We start from the raw sequence: 9,447 nt of genomic DNA, 5'->3' as shown, positions 1-9,447 counted from the left end.
CAACTTGCTTAAATCCAGAAGCCGACAAAAGAGTTACGCTGACAAGCGTCGCAAACCTTTGGAATTCAACGTTGGTGACTTTGTACTTCTCAGGGTATCCCCTTGGAAGGGTGTAGTTCAATTTGGTAAGAAAGGAAAACTCGCTCCTCACTACATAGGTTCTTTCAAGATTCTCGAAAGGATTGGCAAGGTGGCGTATCGACTGGATCTACCTCAAGAGCTTGACAATGTTCATCCTACCTTTCACGTCTCCAACCTAAAGAAATGTCTAGCTGAAGGACTTCAAGTTCCACTTAAAGATCTTCAAATGAATGGGACTCTACACTTCTGGAGAAACCTGTCGAGATCATGGATCGAGGTGTTAAGCAATTAAGGCGCAGTCGAATTCCTATTGTTAAGGTACGATGGGAAGGAAAACGTGGCGCTGAGTGTACTTGGGAACTCGAAAGTGAGATGAAGACTAACTATCTGCATCTATTCGTTGCATCTTCCTAAATTTCGGGACGAGATTTCCTAAAGGAGTGGAGACTATAACGCCTCACTTTTGTAACTTTCCTTATTTAGCAAGTTTTATTGTAATTCTATTTATGGAAACTTGTATTCTCCTTGTATTCGTATTTCATTTCAAACGTTAAGTTGACTTTGAGACCCGCTATGAATATAGTTTTGCGCTTGTTGAAGGCCCACTAAAGGCTCTATTGCAAGTTTCAACTACATGATCTTCAACCTCAATTATCTTTTTTTCTCGTTACTCCACAAAACATTAAGGGTATATGGAATGGGTGCGGTTTCATACGGTAAACTTAATTTACCAATTGGGAACACCACCGCCAACATAAGTTTGCCACTCAAAGGTTTACCAATTCGGTGATGGGTTGCTGAAGCGGTGAAGGGAGGGAAGGAGAGAGAAGGGGTGTGTGTGGTGGGGTCCATGCCATCTCAACCAATCACACATTTTTTTAATAGTTTACCAATTCATTAAGTGTCTAAGACCATGTGTAGTGGTAGCAATTTATAATGCCCCCACCATGGGGCATTATATGACATGTGGCATCCTAGTCACACTTGAGCATTATAACAAAAGTGGTGTAGTGGGCATAATGCCCTATAATGCCCTACCAATCATTAAACAAAAAAAAAAAAAAAAAAAAAAAACTATTTTCTCATTGGCTAGTCAAACCCATTCAAACCTTCCACAATTCATTTAGGCGTTTTCATTAAAACGCCAAACCCATTTTTCTTTGCCCTATAATGCCCTATGTAATGGAGAAGGGGGCGTTTTTTTTGCCCTATAATACCCCATAATGCCCCACTACACATGGTCTAACCACTCCCTATACCCTAAACAACTGGATTATTAATTCTAATTTGATTTTTCAAGTTTACTTTTTATATGTTTTAATTATAATAAAATTATTGATTTAAACTCAGTTTCTCCATAGCCTACCTATTACAGAAATATATCAATTTAGTGTATTTCATACTAATACCAATGCATATTAACCATAAATAATATTCAATAACGTGTAGCACTTGTAGATACAGCAAATTTTAGTAAACATATTTGGTAAACAAAAAATATAGATGTTTACAAAAACCATTATGTTTAAACTATAAAACCTCTTAGATTTTGACAAAAAAACACCTCCCCAGTTTCAGTTATGACACACAATGATTTATAAACAAAATGCAGGATTTTGATTATAAAAAAATATGTAATTATTTCTACTTTATTTCATGATGATTCTTGATAACATATGGATGCATGCAAGTAACATTGTTATTCCTTAGAATAGTCAAATAGTAAATACCCAAACTTCTTAAATATCCAGTTTAACCCCTTGTTGCTTCTTGTCATTTTCTTTTGCAATCAATTCTTCTTCTTTTAACCTTGCTTTGGCCTCTTCAATCTCCTTCATTTTTACATAAAGAAAATCAAGGAGACCACCAAGAGCAATGTCAGGGTCATTATCTTTCAGAAGTTGTTCAGCTACTTCAGCAGGGGTAACCTCCACCTCGGACATCAGTTTCTCAATTTCTTCAAAATGACAATGTTCGGTGATACTAAGATAGTTGGAGGCTAACAATCGAAACCCGCTCGGGGTGCAGTAGGACATGTGGATCTGAACATCCATACGACCTGGACGAATGAGTGCCGGATCAAGTTTGTCCTTCCTGTTTGTCGTGAATATGATGATTCTCTCGTCACCACAACTTGACCATAATCCGTCAACAAAATTAAGAAACCCTGACAATGTTACCTTAACAAAAAAAAAAAAAAAAACCGTAGTTTTAAATAACCCATTTTGGTAAATATTTTTTCCACATATCACCCTTCATATAGAAAGTGTTCGTACTAACCTTAACTCGATCTTCACCTTTACCCCGTTGTTGATTATTAGTAGCCACACCTTTCGCGCCTTCTGCTAGCACCCGATCATGCAACTCCACCGAGCAATCAATATCCTCCACCACCAATATCGACCGGTTCGCCGTCTCCACTAACAACCTCCTGAGATCCGAGTTCGACTTAACATCAGTCAACTCCAAATCATATACATCAAAATTCAAATAATTCGCCATAGCAGCAATCAAGCTCGATTTCCCGGTCCCTGGAGGACCGTACAACAAGTACCCTCTCTTCCACGCCTTTCCGACTTTTCGATAATACTCTCTCCTCTCTAAAAACCTATCCAAATCCTTCATCACCATCTCCTTGACTCCGGTGTCCATCGCAACCGTCTCAAAGCTAGCAGGATGATCCAGATTCACCGATGTCCACACCTTATATCTCGAATAGCTTAACATTCTTCTGTCTACCGTGAATAGCTTTAGTGTTTTCAAGTTTTGTTTCTTCACCTTCGCGTAGTTGATAATATACGGTAAGTAGTCGTTTAACGCCAGATCTTTGTGTTTCGAATGAAACGTGAGTTCCAGCGATCGAAGATCTGTTCGGGTAGATACGTTGTCTTCCTCATCATAAGTTTGACATTCTCTAGTTGGGTTCTTTTTGGAAACCAAAGACCAACTGAATTTGACTCCATTATAAGTATCTATATACTCCTCATTGATCTCCATTGCAACATTAATGTGTTGCTCGTTAGCGTTTTTTGTGACTTTTAAACGGTGGATATCGGGGGATATTCGGTCTGCTAGGTAAAGTTGTGTGGCGGTGTAGATTTCGTTGTCCCTAATTCCTTCGAACTCGTAAATGACCATTGTTAGCTGTGTGGAGAACTTGTTGATAAAGTTACGGAAGCTGAGATACATGAACTCTTGAAACTCAGGTGGCAAGTAATCGTGGGAGACGCTGCGGACTACCATTACCGCGGCTGCGATGGAACCTACGGTGGACATGATTGTTTTGGCTGTGCCAATTTTGGATTTAGTTGAGGGGGAAAGCATTTTGAAAATGTGAAGTTGTTGGTAAGGAAACTAAGAACTACAACTTATTATAAATATTTTAGGTAATTGCACAATGCATATAGTATGATCATGTAATGGTTACCTTTCATTGAATTGATTGCACAATGCATATAGTATGATTATCTGCTGGTTTTAGGCTTTTCGCTTTATGCATTGAGTTAATTGCACAATGCATATAGTATGATGATCATCTACTAGTTTTAACTTTCATATATTACATTCTTGGTCCCTATTGTTCACTTACAAGTGGATGAATGTCAAAGTTCCTTTCACAAAAATTTCTCCACTCACACCTTTTTCTTTTCTTTTGATCCTTATACTTTTTCTCTTTTACCCTTTTAACCCTTTTCATCTTTTAGATAACCCCACAATTTTTATCTTTTACACTTTTAACCTGTGAGGTTCTAGAGTGAACACTAGTGTATTGTGAACTGAGTGAACAAATCTTGACTATTGATTTATATCATCAGAAAAAGTATATCGTACATTACGGCTTAACCTACTTCACTTACAACAACGTGCGTGATTTGTTATATAACATGCGTGATTAATGTTTTCAATATGCGTGATTATTCTTTTTCAACATGCGTGATTTTGGATTTTTGAGTTATAACGTGCGTGATTTTAAAATGTACGTGCGTAATTACCTGTCGTATGTGATGTACGTTAAGCCGTAATGTACGTTAACCTTCCTCTACATCATCAAATCGTAAAATACACTAGTGTATTTTCATCATCAAATCTTAATCAAATCTTGGCCGTTGATTTACACTTTTGTATTGATAATCAAGGGCTAGGATTACTTCACACAGTTCATTATCAAGAAGGTTGTTCACAAATAAACCTAACCCTTTAACCCTATAGTACTCATCTTATACATATTTGTCACAAACATTTTCTATTTTTAACCCTAACACTTTTGCACTTTCAACTTTGGTCTACTTAACATCTTTTAGAAATTTATCGTTTTACGATTCGTTATAGATTTTGCGAGTTAACGCGCTGCAACACACGCGTGTGGTTCAAGGTTTTTACGTCAATATTTTTACGGTTTAATGGTTTCCTTGAAACTTGCGGGTCCTAAGCCGACTTAGTTATTCTTTTCTATGTTTTACCTTTTCAGTCTAATTTTTGCGAGTTAACACACCGTAACGTGTGTGCATGATTTATCATTTTTACGTTTACTTTTTGTTCGGCTTAGCGGTCCCGCTGCAAAGTTCGGGTCATAGAAATTAGTTTTTGATAAATAACCAACATACCCTTGGTATTTAAGAAAAAAAAAATGAGACCCACAGTTTTGGGCTTGTTAAAGGCCCATAAAGGCCCTGTTGACAAACCACATTCTTTGGAGATCTTCAACTTCAATTTCTTATATCTTTTTCTGCTATATTTTCAATCTGTTCGTATCAATTTTGAGATCATCCATCACTATGTCTGGAAAGATGATGAACTTCAAAAGAAGTTTAGTAGTTGTAGTACCATTAAATAGAAACAAGGAATCCAAAGTTGTAACTAACATAGGAAAGAACAAGAATTCTGTGACACACAAAAATTTGATTTTAGTTATCTAAACTACTCCTTTGTCGAGGTTTTTTTGAACCTGAGATCTCCCCTCTAAAAACCATATGTCCTTTACCAACTGGACTAGCCATACATTGAGTTAACAACTTAACATAATTGAAATAATAGTAGATAAATACTAAACACATATATTAGGCATAGACAAAAAAGTTCTACAAAAGTGTTATGACCTGAGCTGTGAATTCATTCTCTTACATATGTTGTTTCATCATGACATATGCATACATGATAGTTGATACATTGTTATTCCTTGCAATAGTAAATATCCAAACATCTTAATTAGTTCCATCCTCTTGTTGCTTCTTAACTTCATCCTCTTGTTGCTTCTTTTCCTTCCTTTCCTTCTTTCTTGCAGCCTTTTCTTCTTTTAACCTTGCTAAGGCCTCAATTTCCTTCCTTTTTGCATCAAAAAACTCAATAAGGCCGCAAAGAGCGGCGTCAGGGTCGTTATTTTTCAGAAGTTGTTCCGCTACTTCAGCAGGGGTAACGTCCACCTCAGAGAGCAAATTCTCGATTTCTTCAAAATGTTCATGTTCGGTGATATTAAGGTAGTTGGAGGCTAACACTCGAAAGCCGCTTGGGGTGCAGTACGACATGTGGATGTGGACGTCCATACGACCTGGACGAATAAGTGCGGGATCAAGCTTGTCCTTCCTGTTGGTCGTGAATATGATGATTCTCTCATCACCGCAACTTGACCATAACCCGTCAATGTAGTTAAGAAACCCTGACAATGTTATCTTAACAAAATAATTGTTGTTAGATTGCTTTTTTTAACTGCTAAAATCATAACACATCCGCCCTTTTACAAGATTTGAACCCACAACCCCTTGCATGGCCGGTCCTAAGAATTTGTGTACCATGTTCGAGCTGGAAGAAACGTGCCCTTAGGCCTTAACGAAATATATAATATAAACTAGTTTTTCATACAACCGTTGAGTATTAGGCTCACTAAAGATCTAAACTAATGCCAATAGGCTAATAACTAATCTAAACCATAAGAATAGTTTTGTAAGTGGGCCTATGTTGGTGTTTGTATGGGTATACCCTATTAAATTTTGTTTACATATCAGGTTCTTTTTTAATAACGTGTTCTTCGAAATACCAGGCCCTGACGTTGGTCCTCCCCGCCAACCCCCAGGGCCACCCCTGACCACTTGATTGATGAATACACCACGTTACCACTAGGTTATCCCTTGAGGACTATTGTTAGCATGGAAATTAAGTTTTTTTATAAAAAAAACAGATGCGTCTACAAATTTATAACATATAGTACAGTTTTCTAAAACATATTATTGAGATTTAAACCAACTACGCCACACGGATTTAAATGGCCGTATATTTTTCATACGTGGTAAAAAAAATAAACCATAAAAACGAATATTTTATTCTCTAACTTTATTAATTTAAATTTTTTTGACATGTTACATGATTACTAGTGTTTGTGTTCCCGCTGTTTCCAGCGGGCACCCCATGGTTTAATCGAATGGAAATTCACTAACCTTGGGTCGTTCTTCATCTTTACTTCCATGTTTACTATTTCTTCGAGTTACAGCTTTCTCAGCTTCTACTTCCTCCCGATCATGCAACTCCACCGAGCAATCAATATCCTCCACAACCAATATCGACCGGTTCGCCGTCGCCACCAACAACCTCCTAAGCTCCGAGTTCAACTTAACATCACTCAATTCCAAATCATACACATCAAAATTCAAATAATTCGCCATAGCAGCAATCAAACTCGATTTCCCGGTCCCTGGAGGACCATACAACAAGTACCCTCTCTTCCACGCCTTTCCAACTCTCCGATAATACTCTCGCCTCTCTAAAAACCTTTCCAAATCCTCCATCACCATCTCCTTAACTCCGGTATCCATCGCCACTGTCTCAAAGCTAGCAGGATGATCAAGATTCACCGACGTCCACGTTACAGTTCACGCATAATTCATCTTCTTATCCACCGTGAACAACTTCAATATTTTTACGTTTTGTTTCTTCGCTTTCGCGTAGTTTATAATATACGGTAAGTAGTCGTGTAACGCGAGATCTTTGTGTTTCCAGTGAAACGTGAGATGTAGCGATCGTAGATCGCTTCGGGTAGACCGACCGTTGTCGTCGTGAGTGTAAAACTCTCTCGTTGGGTTCTTCTTGGAAACTAAAGACCAACAGAAGTTGACTCCATTATAAATATCTGTATACTCCTCGTTGATTTCCATTGCAACATTAATATGTTGTTCGTTAGGGTTTTTTGTGACTTTTAAACGGTGGATATCGGGGGATATTCGGTCTGCTAGGTATAGTTGTGTAGCGGTGTAGATTTCGTTGTCGTTAAATCCTTCGTGTTCGTAAATGACCATGGTTAGTTGTGTGGAGAATTTGTTGATGAAGCTACGGAAGTGGAGATAGATGTGGTTGCGAAACTCGGGTGGTAAGTATTGGCGCGAGAGGCTGCGGATGAGCATCGCTGCGGCCGCGATGGAACCGACGGTGGAGATCACTGTTTGAGGATTGATGGTTTTGCGTTTGGTTGAGGATGACGGCATTTTGGAAATGTGAAGTTGTTGGTTAGGGTATGAAGGGCAATATAATCGTATTATAAACCATTTTTTTGATGTTGAACATTTTTCTTGGATGATAGAGGATCCTCTACATTAATTCAGAAGTGTGAGAAGTGTATTATAAAACTATATATAACATTATATAACACCATATAAACACCGTATAACAATATGTAACATCATATAACATTATGTAACACTATATAACACTATATAACAAATATAACACTATAGTTTGTCTGATAGCATGTCTATAATAGATGTATAGTGTTATATATTGTTATATAGTGTCATATAGTGTTACATAGTGTTATATGATGTTATATGGTGTTACATAGTGTTATACGGTGTTTATATGGTGTTATATAGTGTTATAATACACTTCTCACACTTCTGGATTAATGTACAAGATCCCTACCCTATCTTGGATTATTATTTTTTTATTTTTGCTTTATTGGAAAAGACAAAAAAGAAAGGGAGCAGAGTAGTAATTTATACAACCGACGACTTGTGCGCCACGGATCTTGAACTTTTAAATAGAATTTTAAAGAAGAAAATAAGGGGATGGCCTCAATACATATATATTTCGATAAAATGTACACTTCGAACGGAAAAATAGGAGGGCTAGGACTCCCTCTCACTCTAAGATCTTTCCCAGATACAAGTATTATACATATGAATAAAGACTCCCCATGAACAGTAAAAATTAATTTATGTTTTATTTTTAAATACTTTAGTGAGTGAGAAATCATGATTTAAAGTGACACGGAGAATGAGGTTTAAACATTTTCTTTTATTTATTTTATTTGTAAGTTTTATTAATTGTGTTATTTTCTATTTTCTAAATCAGAATAAAATTGTAACTTTAGATAAGAAAACTATAACTATAAGTAATAAGTTTCTTAAAATTAAACTATATCAAGTAGGTAAAACGAATGAATTAGGTTTTCTTTTTGGTTTTCTATAGAGTATATCGAAACCAATCGAATTCTTGCCACATCCTCTTGCTACGTGTCTATATTTATCTACATTTGTATAAATGTTTTGTTTCAAATCAAATGGATCAAGTATAATTGATTTTTCCTTGAAGTTATGGTTTCCGGTACAAATTTCGTTCGAAAAAAAAGTTTTGTTAAAATTCGAATGAACAAAATATAATTGATTATTTTTCATGCCAAATTTTATCGTTTCCGGCCGATGTAAAACACATGTTGATTTCTATACCGAGTGCATGTATCATACCGGTACTACAACAAATCAAATCAATACCCATCGAATGCCCACGATAACTTAGCGCCGCAACACCCGGACAAATAACCTAGTTTATATGATTTTGACGATACAATACTTAAAAATTGGTATGTTTTAACGTCCATGTCACTATTATAGTTAATGTGTTTTTATTATTTAACTTAAACATAGGGTTAGGTTGAGATTATAAAATTCAACGGACAAAATTAACCAAAAGTATAACTTAAATATTGGGTTTGGTTGAAATTTCAATATTCAACAGACAAAATTAACCAAAAGTAATCCACATCAGTGAAAGAAAATAATGGATTTAAAATAACAATAACAACAAAACTCTTAAAAAGTTTGGGCCCGCTAGTTAATAATGGATTATTTTTTTTGGGTAAAAGTAGAGTAGATATATATTTTATTTGATAATGAGTCACAAAATGATCTTAGTTTATTCATTAAAAAAAGAGAAGCATTTGGTTTAACACATCTTACCTTTTTTAAGTTTCTCTCAACTTTTATCAAGTTCACAAAATCAGTAGACTAATAATTCACAAAATCTGTTGTAAATCATCCTTCTAATCCATTCAAGTGATTAAAACTTCTAATTGTACAACTTGGTGCCATCCAAAGTCTTCAAAAC

The 9,447-nt window shown here is 36.1% G+C and overlaps 1 protein-coding gene and 1 pseudogene across 1 annotated transcript; both read right to left on the bottom strand.

Annotated features, from left to right (window-relative positions):
- Window positions 1–1,704: 1,704 nt before the first annotated feature.
- LOC110868313 (AAA-ATPase At3g50940) lies at window positions 1,705–3,449 on the bottom strand. The gene is made up of 2 exons (XM_022117448.2): window positions 2,362–3,449; window positions 1,705–2,261 (listed from the first exon to the last, which is right to left on the bottom strand). Exons 1-2 carry the CDS (start codon window positions 3,403–3,405, stop codon window positions 1,821–1,823), a joined length of 1,485 nt encoding a protein of 494 aa, XP_021973140.1. The 5' UTR covers window positions 3,406–3,449; the 3' UTR covers window positions 1,705–1,820.
- Window positions 3,450–5,119: 1,670 nt separating this feature from the next.
- Window positions 5,120–7,585, bottom strand: LOC110868312 (annotated as a pseudogene).
- Window positions 7,586–9,447: the final 1,862 nt, after the last annotated feature.

Source organism: Helianthus annuus, chromosome 7 (assembly GCF_002127325.2).
Source record: "Helianthus annuus cultivar XRQ/B chromosome 7, HanXRQr2.0-SUNRISE, whole genome shotgun sequence".
Classification (NCBI taxonomy): domain Eukaryota; kingdom Viridiplantae; phylum Streptophyta; class Magnoliopsida; order Asterales; family Asteraceae; genus Helianthus; species Helianthus annuus.
This window is presented reverse-complemented; position numbering and strand designations above follow the sequence as displayed.

Bases quoted from the DNA above. Each gene is read 5' to 3' on its own strand.
- LOC110868313 (XM_022117448.2), bottom strand. From the start codon at position 3,405: ATGCTTTCCCCCTCAACTAAATCCAAAATTGGCACAGCCAAAACAATC. The intron at 2,262-2,361 runs GTTAGTACGAAC...TTTTTTGTTAAG, and splicing joins AAGGTGAAGATCGAGTTAAG to GTAACATTGTCAGGGTTTCT.